Source organism: Colobus angolensis, unplaced genomic scaffold, assembly GCF_000951035.1.
Source record: "Colobus angolensis palliatus isolate OR3802 unplaced genomic scaffold, Cang.pa_1.0 Scaffold138, whole genome shotgun sequence".
Taxonomy (NCBI): domain Eukaryota; kingdom Metazoa; phylum Chordata; class Mammalia; order Primates; family Cercopithecidae; genus Colobus; species Colobus angolensis.
In genome coordinates, this window is record NW_012114466.1 from 1522820 (window position 1) to 1542077 (window position 19258).

The 19258-nt window shown below is 60.3% G+C and overlaps 1 protein-coding gene across 1 annotated transcript; it reads right to left on the reverse strand.

Annotated features, from left to right (window-relative positions):
* Positions 1-1591: 1591 nt before the first annotated feature.
* On the reverse strand, positions 1592-18278 carry LOC105506589. The gene is given in 12 exon segments (XM_011934795.1): positions 1592-2188; positions 4365-4422; positions 9486-9522; positions 9525-9549; positions 10007-10091; positions 10334-10370; positions 11507-11622; positions 12017-12053; positions 15892-15985; positions 16779-16825; positions 17663-17789; positions 18183-18278. Coding segments are annotated over 12 exon segments (969 nt in total). The 3' UTR covers positions 1592-1978.
* Between the last annotated feature and the right edge of the window lie 980 nt (positions 18279-19258).

The following is a 19258-nucleotide window of genomic DNA, read 5'->3' on the forward strand; positions in this document are numbered from 1 at the left end:
ACGGCGCTCCCTGAGCAGAGCTGACGGGGAGTGAGCAGTCGGCAGGCGCTCTGCCATCTGCCAGCTGCCACCTCCCGGGCGCTGCCCCGGCCCCACGGTGTCTGCCCGTGGGCAGGGTGCCCGGCAGGCCCAGGCGGGGGAGGGGCCAGGCCAGCCAGGACAGGTGTGCGGAGGCCTCAGTGGGCAGGTGGCCATTTCAGGGGCGGGCGGATGTCTGGAGCAAGTGAGGCAGACAGACGGTGTCACCCTGAAGTCACCTCGGGCTTGGCTCAGGGCCACTGGGAGCCGGACTCCCCCAAGGAGCACACCCCCGCCACCCTGATTGGGTTTCTCCCCATAAAGCAGCCAGTGTCTCTGCTCAGCAAGCCGTGCCAACAATGGGGTCTGGGAAAAAGACGGGGAGGGGTGGCGTCCAGGGGCTTGGACGGGAGGCGGGCCTCCCGCAAACACGGCCCAGAAAGCTAACGAGACGCGCACCGGGCAGCCTGCAGCTCTGGCTTGGCTGCAGCAGGGCGGGGACCAGGGCAAGGTGTGGGAGGCATGTTAAAAGGACCAAAAACCCAGCCATCAGCAGAAATATCTTATTGCAAAATTTAAAAAAAATCAATGCAGAAGGGTCCATGATCTAAAAATACCAACTTAAATCAAGATGGGACAGGTAAGGGTTGTTAACCTCTCCTCTGGCCTCAGGCTGCAATACAACTAGGCCGCCCACAGTCTCATGGTCCCCAACAGCATGCCACGGGGAGGCCGTGGCAAAGCCACAGCTGGAACTGCACCCCTCAGATCCAGGCTCCTCCCCTGGCCCTGCACACCTCACGCAGGTGGGAAAGCAGTGTCCCCGAGATGGAGCATGGCCCGGACCCCAGGCCTGCCTTCCTTCCAGGGCTGTCTGGGGTCCCAAGGTCCCCTCACTGGCCCTCCTGCTAGCACCCTCCCTGTCTGGCTTCCCCAAAACTGACACCCACATGCTCCGGGTCAGGCTCTCCACCGTCAGGGGTCTGTGCCCTGTCTAGCTTCCTGCTTTCCTGTTCTCTCACAGCCACTAAGTTCTCAGTGGGGGTGGGGGGCAGGCTCAGGGAATGTCCACTCCCGGGGGCAGGGGCCAGGCCTGCTGTGGCCACATGTCCTGCACCTAGAACAGGGCCAGAGGTCCAGCAGGCACCAGCGTTGTGGCCACAGGTGTGAGCGTGGAAGCCCGCAAGAGTAACGCAGCACCCGAGACACCTGAGGGCTGGCACTGGCAGGGGAGGACCGTGCTCTGCAGATGCACCTGCATCCATGGGGCACAGGCCTGGGGGCTGCCAGGCCTGGTTCTGACCTGCTCTGTCTCCCTCAGTGATGGGCCTGGGATGGGGCAGGTGAACCCCTCTGGGCCTCAGCTGCCTCCTCTGTAGGATGGGTCAGGACGCCAGCGCCCCGGGATGTGGGGAGGATCCAGGGGAGCTGCTTGTTAATGCTCCAGGGTTAGGCAAACAGGCTCACTTGGAGTCCAAAGGGGAAAAGCAGGAATGCGGAGCCTGCTCTTGTCCTGTGGGGACCTCTGTCTGGTGTTTAATCATTAGGCATACTTCTAACCTCAAAGGCGTGTACTTATCTGAAAACATTCTTAATTCAAGCCACAGTCTGGGTCACAAGGTGGGGAGAGTAGGAAAGAATCGGGGGTGGCGGGGGGCGGTGACCAGATGCAACCACATCATTGAAAATACCCCAGCCTGAACCCCGCCCTGCGGTCACCCCACCCAGCAGCAACTCCCCACCAGGGACCAGCCCTTCTGCGGCGGGGGGCGCTTTTCCTGCCGGGAAGCCTGGGGCTCCCGTGTGCCCCAGGAAGCTGCAGGCCTGGCCTGGTATGTGGGGCAACTCTGGTCTGAGCGGGCAGGCGGGCAGAATTCTTCCTTCCCATGCCCGGCTGGGTTTCCCCAGGGCGAGGGCAGGGCCTGGGCAAACTTCACTTCGTGGTGACGGAATGTTCTGTTCAGGAACCACAGGGAGAGGAGTCTGGGCGGGATGTAGGGTGGCGTCCAGAGACCTTCCCAGGCCTCAAGGGCTTGGCTGGGTGCCTGGCAGGTGTCTGGGGAAGGGTCTCCTCCAGCAAGGAACCGACCCACGGCCACGTGGAGAACACAGGCCACCGTGGGGTCCACCTGGCACCACCCCACGCCACCCATAGGACCTGCATTGACCCCTAGAAAATGCACACACTTATCAAACACCATTCCCTGCTTCGCCTGGAGATTTCTCCCAACTTCTTCTAGGAGGCGCACTGCCCTCCAGGGGACCTTGTTGCAGGGATTGCAGGAACCCACGTGTGGCCAACCTCACAGGGCTCCCACAGGGCCCGCCTGCCCCTCCCGGCCTGGCCAGGCCAGGGGCACAATTGTCCTCCACAGCCCACACCCAGCGTCTCCCTGATGCTGATCTGCAGCCCCCCGGCCCCCGGGGGTTTCCTGGAGACCGTCCCTTCGGGGATGTGCCCCTTGGGATCCTCTGGGTGCTGGAAGGGCAGGTGCATGGGTCTGTGATGGGGCAGGAAGCAAGCTCAGAGGCTTGGGAGAGGCCGAGGGGCTCCGGTGAGGAGGGAGATGCTGTCTGGAATGGCTGAGGTTGTGGGAATGGGGCCTGCAGGAGAGTGGGGGCTGTGCAGGTGCCCAGGAGAGAACAGGTCCTCCACTCCTGTGTGTCACAGACCTTGGCTAGCCCCACCACAGGGGAATCCTGGCCAGAGTGTGGTCCTGCCCTCTTCCTGAGGTTGGCGGTGCCCGTCTCTAAGTCAGAAGCTGGGCTGGCCACTGAGAGACCCACTCCCGGCCAGGCCAGGCCAGAAGCGCGATAGGTGAAGTGGTCAAGGTCTGAAGGCATCGCCCCTGAAGAGGTGCGGGGAGCCCATGGGGCCCCACAACTGCCTGCGCTGCCCTCGGCCCAGGGCTCCCCTGCCAGCGAGGCTGCACCGGCCCGGCTCTGGCTCAAGGCTTCTCTGTCTGCTCCGCAGGACCGCCTTAGGGTGGCGAGGGGCCGGCAGGGCTGGGTGAGGGGCCAGGACTCCCAGCCTGCCTTGCCAAGGGCTGGCTGGTGCCAAGCCTGGGGCAGACACAGCCAAGGCCAGACTGGGCGGGGGCCGGTGCTGGGCTCTGTCCAGGCCGCCAAGGGCAGGCAGGCGGGCCATGGCCGCCCTCCCTCCCAGGCCTCTTCAAGGCCACGGCCACCTCAGCTACAAAATGGCGGCAGGCCGGGCGGCCATTTTGCAGAGCGCTTGGAAGACAAAGGCCGCCGCGGGCGGGAGCGGCTATGGGGCCGGGAGGAGGAGGAGCCACTGGAAAAGAAGCACAGTGCCCGCCCCGTGTGTGGGCCCAGAGATAGGCAGGTGTGGGCCTTTTCTGGAACCTTCTTCCGCCCAGGCTCCCAGGGGCCAGGGCTTCTAGAGACCTTGTCGTCCCATCTATGGGTCTTGCAGTGGCCCCAGGGGACTGGGGCCTGCCTGGGGCACCGATGCCCTCCCATCTTGCAGCCCAGGTGGCCTAGCCTGAGGCACGACCTCTGGGGGAGGTGGCAAGGGCCTACTGAGCCTGGGCTCCCGGATTCAAAACCTTCCTTTGCCCCCAGACCCAGGGAGGGCTGCTCCTCATTTGGCTGAGGTTGGAGTGGTCCCCAGACAGGCGGCTCGAGGGCCTGGCCTGAACTCCAGGGACCACTGTGCCATGAAGCAGCTGCCATGCGAATGCTAGGGAACCTGCTCCAGGGATGGGAGGCTGCTCCCCCCTCCACCTTCCACAGCACCCACCCCACAGCCTGGAACTTTTGGGGCCCAGCCGACAAGGGTCGGGGGTAGGGCCCACTCGGCCCCTCCTGGAGCCCTGCCCCAGCCAAGCTCAGCACCAGCCACTTCCCAAACAAGCTCCGAACCCCGTCCTGCTCATCTGTCTGGTGACCGTCTGTCTACTCCCTTCTTGTGTCCCCTTCTCCAGCCTCCTCTGGACAAGAGGCACAGGCCCCACTGCCCCCAACAAACACTTGCTGGATGCAGAGTAGAGCCTGGCAGGCAGCACCCCCAGATCCGACAGACGGACGGCCCCAGGGTGCCACAGGGATGCCTTCCTGCCCCCGCCCAGCAGTGGTCTCCATGTCTCTTCACCAGGTCTCACTGAGAACCCAAAGGTCCAGCCAGAGGTCCAGCAGCGAGGCTGCTCCTGGGCTGGGGGTGCAGCCATGTGGCACTCCCTCCTGGCCTGTGCAGGGCAGAAGCCTGTGATCGCCGCCAATCCCACTGCACAGACAGGGAGGCCAAGGCCCAGGGCAGCCGAGCTGTGGCCGGCAGCGGGGTGCTCGCAGGGCCACCGGGTCAGGGGACAATGTTACTCACACACCTGAGGACTCAGCCCAGGCCTCTGACGGGGACCGCCGATCCGGAGCCACGGGCAGGGCCTGCATCAAAAAACAAGAATGAAATGAGGGAAGCCCGCATGGTGGTCACAGGGTGGGGTTGCCTGGGTGACACGGTGCAGCATCAAGGGCAGGTGCTACTGTCCCCATCACCGTGTCCCCAGTTGCCCTGATGACTCTCTGGGTGTGAACGGCACAGCCACCTCGCCTGTTCCCGGGGCCTCTCCCACGTGGCTGCTCCACGGTGGGGCTAGCCCAGCTGCATACCACAGGCTCCTGGGCACATGCTCCCAGCGGGAGACCAGGCCAATGTGAATGCCGTGTCACTGTGACACGCCAGGCACCCACTGAAGCCCCTCACACCTGGTGACTCACTCAGTCCACGTGATAACCTGATCAAAGGCAGGAACGGAGTGGCTGTTCCTTCCCCACAGCCACAGCCAGTGCAGGAGCAGCTGTGTTCCCCATGTTTCAGGGATGAGGGAACGGGGACCCAAAGATGTTTACCTGCCTGCGCACAGGCACTAGGTCCTTCTGTGTTGGGTGAGCCCAGGAAACCCCCATCGGGAGGTCCGTTTTCCTTTTTCAGGGACAGCCAGGGGCCTCTGGCTCCCCAGTTCTCGAGGCCAGCCTGGCTGGGTGGGCGAGGTGTCTTTGGAGAAGGGAACGTCGTACCTGGGACAGCTGGAGCGGCGACATGAAGCTGCGGGATGAACTGGGAGCCTGCTCCTTCCCAGAGCTGGACATGACAGTGCTTCCAGCTCGCTACTGTGTGGTGAATAAGGCCCCCAGCCTGGGCCATGCCTGAGACCAGGTGCCCAACCAACCAGGCCAGGGAGGGAAGCTAGAACTAAGGAGGCAGCAGCCTTGGGCACTGCCAGGAGCACTGGGGCTGGGGTTTGGCCCACCCCGACGCCATCCTGGCAAGGGCCTGAGTAGCAGGGCCTGTCCCCACCACACAGCCAGACTTCGGAAAGCTCGGCCCAGACCCCAGACCTCAGCCCCTCCCTGCCCCTGAGGGATCTGGCGGCCCCACGCCTTGGCGGGACTACATTCCTGGAACCCAGAGGTGCTTCTACTGCGGGGCAGCTTGGGGCCAGAGCCCTGCTCTGCTGTATGCCAGCCTGGTGGCCGGGGCAAGCCCCATAGGCTCTTGGAGCCTCAGGTGAGGGACACTCAGCAGGGACATCAGGAAGAGGGACGACTCCACGTGACTGGCTCAGGGCTTGGCCCACAAGAACTCCTAACAAATCTGAACCGAATCAAGAAGGTGTTTCACCCAGATGCTGTTGCAGGTGGCTGTCCTTGCACCATGTCCCATCCCTCGTCACAGTGAGGGCTCAACCTCACGCTCACCGAAGTTTCTCCCAGCCAGAAAGCACTGCTCAGAGCCAACAGGGAGGTGCCGAGTGACAAAATCACTCTGCATTTTGTCCATAAAGACAGCCCCGACTTACCAGGGTCCAACTTAAGATTTCTCAACCCAAAGGGATATGAATTCAGTAGAAACCAACCACACTTCAGTACAGTGTTGAATAAATAACAGATCTTCAACGCTTTATCATCAATAGGCTTTGTGTTAGATGATTTTGCCCAACTGGAAGCTAACGTTAAGTGTTCTGAGCACGTTTCAGGGAGGCTGGGCTAAGCTATGATGTTTGATGTTTGGTAGTTAGGTGTATTAAATGCATTTTTGACTTAAATATTTTCAATTTACAGTGGGTTTCTCAGGACAAACCCCACTGCAAGTCAGGAAGCATCTGTACTTTCAGTGGGACCGAAAGATGAAATGCAGGGCCATTGAGTTTCTCAGGACAAACCCCACTGCAAGTCAGGAAGCATCTGTATTTTCAGTGGGACCGAAAGATGAAATGCAGGGCCATTGAGTTTCTCAGGACAAACCCCACTGCAAGTCAGGAAGCATCTGTATTTTCAGTGGGACCGAAAGATGAAATACAGGGCCATTGTAAGGGCTTGCTTGCTTCTGTCTGGGTATAAAAAGGCATCTGGGGCTGGGCGCAGCGGCTCACACTTGTAATCCCAGCACTTTAGGCTGAGGCGGGCAGACCAGCTGAGGTCAGGAGCTCAAGACCAGTCTGGCCAACACGGTGAAATCCCATCTCTACTAGAAATACAAAAATTAGCCTGGTGTGGGGCAGGCACCTGTAATCCCAGCTACTCTGGAGGCTGAGGCAGGATAATCACTTGAACCTGGGAGGCAGAGGTTGCAGTGAGCCGAGATCGTACCAAGGCACTCCAGCCTGGGCAACACAGTGAGACTCCTGTCTCCAAAAAAATTAAAAAAAAAAAAAACATTTTAAAAAATTAAAAAAGGCATCTGGGTGGCCGGACGTGGTGGCTCACGCCTGTCATCCCAGCACTTTGGGAGGCTGAGGAGGGTGGATCACAAGGTCAAGAGATCGAGACCATCCTGGCTAACAGTGAAACCCTGTCCCTACTAAAAATACAAAAAAAATTAGCCAGGTGTGGTGGCGGGTGCCTGTAGTCCCAGCTACTTGGGAGGCTGAGGCAGGAGAATCACTTGAACCCGGGAGGCAAAGCTGGCAGTGAGCCGAGATCGTGCCACTGCACTTCAGCCTGGGCGACAGAGCGAGACTCCATCTGAAAAAAAAAGGCATCTGGCTATTTGACATGAGAACAAACTTCTGTCCCCTCGACCTGCACGCAGAGACAACCTGGGGCCGTGGCTCACACCCTTCAACCTCTGGGGAGAAGAGAAAGTGCCACTCCACCGTCTGCAGAGGCTGCTGAGGTCACATCATGATCCTCCGGGGCCCATTCTCAGGCTGTGGATACCAGGTCCACTAGGTAGTGTTGGAGCCGGCTGATGTGGCTTCTCAGCATGGCTCTGCCATGGGGTGACAGGCCATCACCTGTCTCACATCTGTACCCATTCCTGAAGGACGGGGCAGCCTCTCCATCAGCCAGAACCCAGGGTACCCAGAAAAGGAACAAGTCCCTTCAGAAACCCAGCCAGTGCTGGGTATCAAGGGGGCCACGTGGCCGCCGGCTCTGGTTGGGGCTGTGGCTCCTGTTGTCTGCCACCGAGTGTGGGTAAGGCACTGGGCTACTGCCACGGTGTGGCCAGCAGGATGCCGCCTCCTCAGTATGAGGCCTGAACAGCCCATGAGAGGCAGGCAAGGCCGAGGGACCTGCCTGGCTGAGGTTTCCCCGTCCTGGGCCAAGGACTCCAAGGGGAGCAGTTTTGACTTAGCTAAAAAACAAACGCTGCTGAGGGAGTCCCTGTCCCATGGACCTTCAATGCCCTCCCCCCCAGTCCAAGTCAGCACCCCAGAGGCCCTCCACAGCCCCAGCAGCCCCAAGGCTGCAGGCCAGAGTAGGGCCAGGCTCCTGGTCCCCAGGCTCCGTCTCTGCAAGAACAGTGTGGGACCGTAGCCCTATCTTGCTGGTGGTCCTAACGGAGGGTGTGTGACCCCTGTGGTGATTACTCCAGCATCCGGCATCTGATGAGCACTGAGTAAGCACCTACTGTGTGCACCCCGCCTCATCTTCCGCGGGTCATGCATATTGGGGTGCTGGTCCCAGCCCCGGACTGTCCACTCTCCCCTGCAGGCCTCTTCTCCTCCACTCCAGGCCCTTCCCACACATCCTGAGCCTCTGCCGCTGCACACGGGTGTCCCTGCCCATGATCCAGGGAGCACACCCTCGCAGCCTCCCTGGACACGTCTGTCCAGGCTTGGGAGTCAGAGACTCAGGGAGGGGCACATTCCATGCCCAATCCTGTGTGAGGGACACGCCTGTGGGGTCTGTTTCATTTGGAACCTGGAGGCCACCATTGCTGCCTGTGGGATGTCGGGGGGATTACATTAGATGGTGGCCAGCTGTGTATACAGGGAGGGCTGGGTGCAGGTGGGATGAGGTCCCACGGGCAGGCCTGGGCTTATGCTGGGTGCCAGGAAAACCCCAGCTCCATGGACCAGATCATCTTGGCCAAGACCCACTAGGTCCCCGTCAGATGCCTGGGGTCAGCTGCTCCCGCAGGCTGGTATCCCTGTGACAGCCCCGCAGTTCCAAGGGCTGCGGGCCCTGCCCTGTGTCTCCTCTTCCCCAGTCCCTGCCCCTCTCCTGCCCCCACGCTGTTCTCTTCCTCTGTTACCCTCCATCCTCTTTCTCTTCTGTCCTGCCCCTCCTCCCTGACTCCCCCAGGGGCCTCCCCCCACTCCCCACCTGTGTCCCTCCCCACTCTCTGCTCGGCTGGTGGCCTAGCCCTGCATGCAGACACAAAGGCCCCGGGGCCGCAGCGTCTGCAGAGTCTGGCGGGCAAGGCTGACCTGTAAACACGCCGGGCCCCAGATGGCAGAGGGGTCCGGGCCAGACGCCGGCTGCTCTGCTGACATGCAGCGGCCTGGGGTCCTCTCCACACAGCCTCGGGAGGGGGGCCTGCCCCTGGCCATGGCAACAGCAGGGAGGGGAGAATGCCAGTCCTGCCCAACCCACATGGCCGCACGGATGCCCCAGGAGGAAAGAATCATCGGTGACAGTCTGCACTCGGGGGCTGGCTCGCCAGGACGAGGGGCCCCAGGCTGGCTGCAGCCTCTGAGCAGTTCCCAGCATGACAGGCCCATCCCCGGCCATGGCCACAAGACAGCCATGACAGACAGCAGCAGGCAGGGGACATCTTACTGCTGAGCCCCCAGCAGATACTGCAAATTGCCCCATAGTCACTGGTCCCCTAGGCTGCCCTTGGCCTCCCCTCCCAGGGCCCTTGAGAGAGCTGGATCCTTGCAAACAGAAGCGTCACCCAACTCAGGCAGGAGGGAGCCCAAAAAACAGGGCCAGACCTGGGCCAAATCTAGCTTCTTGGAGCCCTGGTTCCTCAGCTGCAGAAAGAAGCTGGTAGGGGTGAGAAGGGAGGAGGCCAGGCCAGCCCCAGCTGAGCCCATCCAATGTGCAGCAAGCACCTGCCTGGCTCCTTGGCCCCCACAGCTCTGGGGCTGGTGCACGTACACATGTGTGGTGTGTGTGTGTGCATCCAGTTTTACGCATGCCCGGCGGAGGGTGGAGCCAGGAGGGAGAGGTCTGGGGAGCCCCGATTTTCATCAACATTCACAAACTGTACTGACCTGAGGGTGGATACAGTCCCTTGAGCTTCAGGCGTCACTGGGAAGGTGCCCAAGGGTGGAAGACCTGGAAGGAAAGAGAAACGCTGAGGAAGTCTTATCAGGTGGAACCCCTGGGTGTGTGGGGCACTCTTCCCTCATCTGTTCCCTGTCGGCTCTGGCCCTGCCTGCCCTGAGATCGCCATGAGGCCTGGGCCCAGCTCGGGTGCCCCCAGGCCACCTGGATGGTGAGGAGGCGGTGGGGGGTCCCTGTCCCATTGGGCAGGGCTGCGGGCAGTGGTCACATAGTAGGCCAGGGACCCTTTGTTCTACTCCCTCACTCCCGGGCCTGGAGTGGGGTCTCTTCTAGCTGTCAGGGTCAGGCTGAGCCCCTCGAGGACCCAGGGCAGACCGGGCTGCAAGGTAGGCCTGGGAGCTGGGCTGGTGCCGGGGTTTCCCCTTCCCTGCCAGACCACCCATCTCCAGGCTGCCTGCGACTGGAGTGGGTCCTTCCCTGCCCAGGCTGAGGGGAAAGATGCAGCTACCTGGGCCGTGAGGTCCCGGAGGGTCTTCCCAAGCCCGCGATGTGCTCCTGATGTCTCGGGTGATGCTCTGGGACGGGGCCACGTTCTGCAAGACACAAGGAGACCAGGAAGTCAGTTCAGGAGGTCTGGTGGCTGAAGACTGGGGAGGGAGTGAAGGGGGCCCCTCCCTCCACCCCTCAAGGATCCCTCACAACCTCCTGCAGGTGGGCCCGACCCAGCGAGCCCTGAGGTGAAGAACTGCCTGGGAGGCAAAGGGCTGTGAGGACGGCCTCTGTCTTTGCCTCTGCTCCTGCCTGATGCGCACGCCCGAAAGCAAACCCCACCCACTGGCTCTTGCACAGCCAGCTGTGGACCTGGATGTCCTCTAGGGTCCGCAGAGGAGGGGCCCGTGGGGCTCAGGGTGCTGGCTCACAGCGGGGCGCCGTCTCTCCACCTCAGTGCTCAAAGGAGCCCCTGCTCCCCTCGCTCAGCCCTGCCTTGGCACCCACTGTTCCCAAGGGCTGGAGTGTTCTCCCACCATCAAAGGCCCCATTCCCACCCATTCTTTAGGTCACCTCCTCCAGGGAGCCCTCCTGAGTCAGGGATCTCCCTAGCTCTAGCAGTAAACTGGGGGTCCCTTGAAATCAGCTCACAGATACTTGCAATGCCCACATGTCCCCAGGCCTGGGAGCTCCACAGCAGGGACCATGTCCTACGTGGCTTTGTCCCTGGGTACAGCACATAGTGCCTGGCACCCGGGATGTCGGGAAGTGCCCCACTCATCCCACATCACTCCTGGAATGACACCCAATATCTGGGACGTACAAGGTACAAATAGGACTTTGGTTCTTTCCCAAGAGGTGACTCAAGTGGTCACTGTGAGCCACGGAGGGAGATGCCCCAAGACTGACTGCAGGAGAACACCAAGGCCCAGGAGCTGGCATTCACCTGGGGTGACCCAAAGGCCCGCTCCGTACCCTCCCCATCCTGCCTCAACTCAGGCTGGCAGGCGGGCACTGCTTGCTATTGGTGAGGATTTGAGGGCAAACCCAGGCCAAGTCTGATACACCATGGCTGGGGTTCTGCTGGGCCTCAGGCCAGACTCAGGTGGGGTGCTGAGCCCTGAGTGGGGGTAGGAGGAAGGTAGGGTCCAGGTCCTAAAGCAGGAGGGCGCTGCACAGCCCTGCACGGCTGCACACCTCGGGCACTGAGGCCCCCGGAGTCTGTTTTCTCTCTCACACTCCCTGGAACCGTCCCCAGGCCCAGGCTTTCCAGCTCCTATGGACCCCGGGTTGCAAGAATGCTTGGCCGGCTGGGTGGCCTAGTGTGGCCGCCCTGAAACCGTGTCACCTGAGGCCTGGGGCAACTCTCCTCTTTGACAGCTGAGAGTAAGTGGTGCTGGGTCAGGGACGGGGTAGGGCCAGGAGCCGCCCCGGTCACTGCTAACAAGCTAGGGAGGCGTCTTCTCGGCAACACTCCCGGCCTCAAGTTGGTTTCATGAGGCCTCCGAGGCTGGGAGACCTGCTGGTGGCATCCCACAGATGTGCTTGGCCACACGCTGGGCACAGCCTGCAGCCAGCACCCCCACCCCGACCCTCTTCCCATCCCACAGAGGCTGTGCCACAATCAGCCCATCTCTGAAAATGGGAACAGGTCCACGGTGACAATCTCCATGCCCACTGAGGGCTGGGAGGGGTCCAGAGTCCCACAGAAGCTGCAGGTGATAGATAGCAAGGGGAGGTGGGCGCAGGCCCGCTGCTCCTGCCTCTTGGACAGAGCCTGCAGGAGGCGCTGTGCTGTATGCTGGCCTAACCCTCAGGAGGCTGTGCTGAGGCCACAGAGCCCATCATCCGGATAGCTGGGGCTTCCTCTCCACTCTCCCACCAGCAGCCTGGGCCAAAATAAAATCCCCCACCCTGGGGCCCAGCGTGCCCTGATATCCACTCTAATAACCCTGGGTCCCCCTGCCTGCCACCCACGGAGATGCCCCCCTGCAAGCTGGTTAAGGAATCCCACGTGGCCCACCCTCACCTGCTGCCCTGGGCTAGGGTCACCCCAATGCCCTCACCTGGAGCAGACAGGACAGGAGTTCTGGGGCCCCCCAGGAAAAGTACCACAGACTGGAGCTCCCCAAACAGCACGGGGGCTGGGATGGCATGCCCTGCTCAGGTTCACAGGGCTGCCAACCGGGCAGGCCCAGCCACAGAGGCCTACTTTTTTGTAGCTAGCCTAATTTAATGTATCTCGAACCCAGATTAGCATCAGACGTCAGACTTCCAGGCTACAGGAGCCAAGGGAGGGGAGGGGAGATGGGACAAGCCCATTCCCCCAGTGGCAAGTGGAGAGAGACAGTGGGCAGCCCTACAGCCCACCTCCCGTCTGCCCTGGATGTGCCAGAGGTGTGGGATTTCTACCCTCACAGGTGAGTGGGCACCAGCTTTGGGGCAGGTGTGGCCCTGGGAGCTTCAGCTCCCCCGCTTGGAGACACAGGAGCCCCATCAAGCAGCACCAGCTCCCGCAGTCTGCCCACCACCACTCACCCCAGCGACCTGCCCTCCTCTCTGCCTGGTTTTCGTCACTGGGTTCTTGAGTTGGACAAATGCTACACTACCTGCCCACGGAGACTTTAAAAAATCTGAAAATGCCCTGCTCCCTGGGGGCTGCCTGAGCCTCCCAAGGCTGTTCCCCCTCTGAGCTTGCAGCACAGGGCCAGCTCAGGCCATTTTCACAGATCGTGGCCCATTGAGGCTGGTGCTAAACCCATTAAGAGTCAACACTGCGCTGGGAAAAATGCCCCAGAGGCCGATCCCCAGTCCCGTCCCTGCCCCCTCACTGCCCCTGCCCACAAGCACCCCTAGGTCCATCCGCAGGGTCCGTTCCCATCTCAGCTCTGCCCCGGTCACCCTGTACAAGCTCCTTTGCCTTTCTGGGACCCAGTCTCTCTGTCTGTAAGATGGGGACAATGACACCCACCTTCTCGGATTTACACATACGTCAGAGACGATGTTCCTTGCCTGGGCATGGTGGGACTCAGTGGACGGCAGCACCCACTGCTAATCCCCCAGGGGGCTTTGAGTACATGGGAGACGTCACTCCAGGCTCCAGTGCCTGGAGAAATTCCTCCCCTGTCTCTTTTCGAACAACTGACTGCCAGCTGTAGTCTGGGCCTGTGGTAGGAGGGCCTGGGAGGAGGTTGCAGGGGCTGGCTGGGAGATGTGGCAATAAACGTGGCCAGCAGGACCTAAGCAGACACTTCTGGAGGCAGCCCAGGAGGCTCTGAGTGCCCTGCAGGAACCCCGACGTTGGCCAAGCTGCAGGGCCTAGGTCCGGGGGCCAGGACTAGCCAGGGATTCAGTCTCATCTTATCTTCAGCACTGAACCTGGTCCCTCTCCAAGGTCACATGTAGGAGAAACATCCTCCACGCACAGGTCAGTTACACCAAGCGCTCCTCAACTGATGTGTGAAGGTGCTGTGGAAAGGATTGAAATCCGGCCCTGGGTAACGCTGTCAGATGCCCAAGGCCTCCAAAGAACCCCGAGCAGGCCAGGCACAGTGATTCACGCCTATAATCCCAGCACTTTGGGAGGCCAAGGTGGGCGTATCACCTGAGGTCGGGAGTTCGAGACCAGCATGGCCAACACAGCGAAACCCCATCTCTACTAAAAATATAAAAATTAGCCGGGCGTGGTGGTGCGTGTCTGTAATCCCAACTACTCAGGACGCTGAGGCAGGAGAATTGCTTGAACCTGGGAGGCAGCTGTAACAGTGAGCCAAGATCACGCCACCACATTCCAGCCTGGGCGACAGAGTGAAACTGTCTCCAAAAAAAAGAACCCCAGGCGGTTGGGAGAGGACAAAAACACACGGCAAAGTTGCAGGCGGTCACGTCCCCTAGTGTCCCTGAGTTTGCACAAACCAGGGCTGTATCCCCATCTCAGCCACTTCTCTTGGGCCAAAATGGCTCCAGTCGGGACGTCTGACGGCTACCATGGCAGCTGGTGTGGTCAGGGCACAGGGGGAGTTCAAATCTCCAAGGACACGGCATCTAGCGGTGGAGCTGTCACCCCTGGGAGAAGCACGGGCTCTTGGGCCACACACAGGTTGCACAGAATCTTCTAGGCTCTTCAGTCTTCAAGAAGCTGGCCTCTCCTCTCCGAGCCCCAGCTTTGTATCCTAAAGGCAACTATTTACACCTACTCTGTGATCTGATCTGACGCCACAGTAAAGAGAAAATGAACAGACGTGAAATTCCCAGCGGCTTGCCTGGCACACAGTGGGTGCTCACACGAGGCAGCTGGCAACGACTGCTAACCACCAAGTTGGTTCTGGAAAAGCAAGCCACGGCCAGACACGTGGCCATTCACACACCCACCGGGAGCTTCTGTTTGATGAGGGTTTGTCACAAACACTGCTAGTATCTGTAATGGCAAAACGACGGGCCACTGGTTCTAGATGAGAGAACTGAGTCCTGCTTTCTTTACAGGTATTATTTCCAGACATCACACTCGCAGCATTCTAACCACGTGCCCAAGGCTATGCAAGGACGGATTCTGCCCCAGAAGCAGCAGCAAAGTTGCTCTCATCAGCCATGCCAGATGTGGGGGAAGCCGGCCTTGCAGCACCCCTGTGCGCCCAAATCTCCACAACACCCCTTCCTTCCCCTTCAGTCGGCTCTGCTCCTTTTAAATGGAGGAAAGAAAATGTGCCTGGCAGATGGGTGCTGCCACCCCATGACCTCCCGAGCATTTGCAAATGTCTCTCTTTTGGGGGAGAACATGTTGCGATAATTTAGCCAGGTTAGTGTCACTCTGGCCAGATGATAAGTTTTGTAACTTAAACATTTTTTGCACATTGCAAAAGGAATGGGTGCTCATTCAACAAAGTTCTGGAAAACTGAGAGAGAGAACGCGGCAGCAAACACTGACAACCCCATGCCAGGCCCGGCACGTGGCACCCTGGCTTGCAGGGGCTCCCGTGTGCGTGTGGACGTGGGCCGCCTCCACCCACCCACAGAGGCCTCTCTCATTGTGAACGGCCACATGAGAGTCCAGCAGGTCATGTTACCACAACTCCTCAATTCAAACGCCCAACCCCAGGAGCACGGCTGGTGCATCGAGCTCCCCACATTTAAAGAGGCATGAACATCTCTGCAATAAATCTCTCCTCTGTCCTCCAAGTGGGATCCCGGGTTGAAGCCCAGGAATGTTTTCATGCCTGAGGCAGCCATTCCACACCTAGACCCTCAGAACCCTCTAGAGATCCACCATATGTCAGAAGTGGGGGTCAGAGAGATTGTGGGAAGCTGGGATTCAGAGCCGGGGAGGGGCTGGTCCAACATCCCACAGCTGAGTGGGACCCAGGCCCTGCTCGCTGGCCAGCCGTGAGCTCCCCAAGACGCACTTGAAAGGCCTTCCCCGAGCTGCCTCGGGTCCTCTGGACAAAGATGCCAGGCCCCAGGAGGGTGTGTGGGCATCTACACCCTTGTTCATTGCACCCCAGAAGGTGGAACGTGGAAAGACAAGGCCATGGTGACTGCGACGGTTCCTTCCGGAGGGACCAGATTGGCCAAGGACCCAGCTGCCAAGAGCAGGCAGGAGAGAGGGCCCAGCAGCGTGTGAGGGCTTCCTGGAGGAAGAGGATGTTCATGAGCTATGATGCAGACGAGGGATTGTGCAGGAAATCTGTAAACTGAACCTAAATTCTCTGACCTAAATTAACAGAATGCATCACCACCCACCAGTGACACCTGACGGGTCAATGGGTTCCTGCCTTCCATACCCAGCAGTCTAAGAAGAAAAGGCCCCATGACCCTTCTGGGCCACCTCTGTTTGTTAATGTTCCCCAGTGAAACCCCCAAGCAGTAACCTCGGCTTCTCTGTAGCATGGCGCACACAGCCGTCCTTACCCCACAGCCGGCGGAATGGTCCCCCACGACGGGCTGTACCAGCCTGCCTACTGAGTGCAAAGATGCCGTTTTTGATGACGCGTGACTTCACAACCTGTCAGATCAGTCCTGAAGGGGAACTTACTTAGTGGACGTGGAAAAATAAACTTGCTGGGGCAATGCCACAGTTTGGTGGCTTCTGACATGGCACTGAGCACAGGCAGGCAGGTCATGGCTTTCTCTTCTGATTCATTCACTCATAAAATGTTCCCCAGAGGAACACTTCCCTGTCCCCAGACAGGCAGTGACTAGGTCCCAGGGCCCACAGCAGGGCAATGGGTGAGTGGAGAGCAGGGAGAGCCTCCAGGAGGAGGTGACACTAGGCCATAGTTTAGAGAGGTCAAGGATGGGGCCATGGAGGGGGTCAGGGCTGGCTGTTGAGGGTCTCAAGAGTCCCCTGAAGAGGAGACTGGAATTCCGCCAGGAGGACAGGCACCCTGAAAGACAGGAGACAGGGCAGGATGGGCAGAGGCCTGCTTTGCGACCACCGCCACTGCCACTCCACCTGCATCCCTTGTTCTAACGAGGGACAAGGGTCTCTCCAGCCCTTCCCACCCGAGGCCACTGAACGTGGCCGTGGTAGAAAGGCCTAGGGTTTGGGCCGGTGGCCAGACTGGCTCAGGCTCCACCGCTGAGAGGGCCACACGAGGCTTGATCTCTCACACCTGGGCTTCCTGGCCTGTAAGACAGGGCCAGTGATCCGTCAGGGTTTTGTGAGGTGGCCCTGATGACAGATGTCAGTGCCCAGCACATGGAGGAGCTGTGTCCCCTGTGCTGTGCCACCTGCCCAGGGACTGCCAAGAGCCTAGAACCAGGAGATTAAGGCGGAGTTCGGGTGCTGGGCCCACCTGGTGGCCTCCATCTTCCCCATGGCCACTCTCCAGGGTACAGGGCACTGGGAGGGAGGGGGCAGGGAGCCGCCAGGAGCCGCCTGCCCGGCCGTAAATCACCAACCACGCTTAATAATCATGTGGGCATTTAAGCTCTTCTGTCTTCTCTTCCCCTTTCCCTGGGGAAATTTCCTTCATTTCCTACATTATCCCAGCCTCCCCGAATGTCTAAATCAAGCCCTGGCCAGGACCGCAGCAGCCGCTCTGTGCTGATGTCCTCGGCCTACTTTTATCAGGAGGGTGGGGTGGGGGACGCAAAGGCAGGGGATGCAAAGGCTGTGGCCACCCAGATGCGGTCACTTGAACCAAGGTTTCATTCCTTCCCAGGACAGAAAACTGAAAATGCCACCAAGCCCGCCCTCTGAGCCACAGTGACAATGTCCCCTATCACTGGGACCAGTCAGCAAAGCTGGGTGGCCTCGGGCAGGAGGCAGGGGCAGAAGCTGAGTGGGGAGTTGACTCAGCCTCTTGGCTGAGATGGAGGAAGAGGAAATGACAACTCAGGCTACCTGGGCCACCAGGGCGGGGTGGCTGTCACCCTGGAGCCTGCCAGCAGCCACTCCAGGTGGGCCTGACCACAGTCAGCCTGGCCCTGTTCTCCTATCATGGAGCTGGGCTCTCTGGGACATGTGGTCGGTCTTGCTCATGACAAGGATGCCGGGTGGGCAAAGTTCCGGTGCCGTCTCCTGCCATTTATCCAGCTCTGATCCCGCTTCTCATCTCGTCTAACTCTCACCCTAACCAGGAGGTCAGGGTTACTAGCCCCATTTTACAGATGAGGATACTGAGGCTGGGGGGAGACTAAGCAAGCTGCCCACCCCACTGGGCCATTCACTCCCTACTGCCAAGAAGGTCTGCCACCTCCCAGGCTTTGTTCGTCTGTGAGCTGGAAATGTGTTCCCAGGCCAGCGCCAGCACCCACAGGGCCCAGGGGAGGCCAACACGCACCACCACCCCAGGCAGCAGGAGCTGCGAGGTCCCGTGGAGAGAGCCAAGCTGGCCACTGGCAGGCCAGGCAAAAGGCCCCAGCACCATCATCACCTCCCCGCTGGAGCCTTCCAAATCCCAGGAGCCAGAGGAGGAAGACACCACCAGGACATAGTCTGGGCTGGGGCCACCTTGCTGCTGACCCTAACAGCCCGGCACCCCCAGGTCCGGCCCGGGAAGCTCTTCTTGCAACTCAGCCACGTGGTGGTGGAGGCACCTTCCCAGGCTTCCCTAGGCTCCCTGGGGATGAGTCGGCCAGGTTTTTAAAAGCTGGATCTCATTTTCTGCCCACATTTCTGACCTCCGGAAACCTCTTGGGGAGTTTTCCAGAGCCCTCCGGATTCCGGCGCAGGCACGCTTCCTGCTTCCACTCACTGTGTTCACAGCCAGGTCATTGGGTGCTAAGCAGATGCCAAGGCGGGCCAGTGGGTACCGCTGCCCGGGCTTCTGGCTGTGCCTTCCATGCTGCATGTCCGTGGGCTCTGGCTAGCTCTTGGCCCCTCAAACAATCACCTCTGGTCAAATTCCATGACTCCTTCCCTCAAATAAAACCCTCTTTGAAAGCAAACAAAAATCCCAGTTCTGAGATCCCGGCACACCAGCGTACTGTGGCTTCATTTTCTCTTTGTCTTTCTTTCTTGGCATTGCAAGGAACTCAAGAAATAGACAGAGGCTCTCATTTTACAGATAGGTAAACTGAGGCCCAGAGAGACGAAGGGGCTTATTCAAGGGCCCACCAGTGATTCTACTGCCCAGCCAGGATGGGAGCCAGGTGTCCTAACTCAGATCCAGGGCTGAGTCCACAACACCAGGACCCAGCCGCAGCTGGCCTTCAATAAGAAAGGACAGGGGAGCAGCCACGGTGCTGGACATCAGGCACCGCTGGTGGGTGTCGGCCAGAGCGGGCAGGGCCCAGACCGCTGGGTTCCCTGGCACGGAACGGCTGGTGCTCAGTAAATGTGGGAAGAAACCCCCAGGGGAAGCCTTGAACTGCAGGGGCAGAGCTCAGGGAAAGCAGGCCGGCTCTAATGGAAACCAGTCAGCGGGCCAAATGCAGCAGGAGCCCGCCCCCCCCACACCGTGGTTTCCATGGGGACGGAGCCCAGGAGGCGGAGCTCTGGCATGGCTGCTGCAGCAGATGTGGCCTGTACAGGGCCGGCACGGGGCGGTGCCTGGCAGTGGGGCCCTGGGACGTGGCAGGCCCAAGGGCTGGACGCAGGGGCCCTGCAGCTGCACTTGGAGGTCAGCTTTGGGAAGGAGCCGGGGGCTGCAGAGCTGCCACCTCTGGAAGGCTTCCTGGCTTCCTAGGATGCTCCAAGCTAACTTCTCAGCCCCACCTGGTACTGGCCTCTGACTGGTCTCTGTTTGGTGCCCGTGTTTGCTGAGGACACGCAGCCTGCCTCTCAGTGAGGCTGCCATGCCTGTGGGCCAGGCGCAGGCAGTGCAGGGCT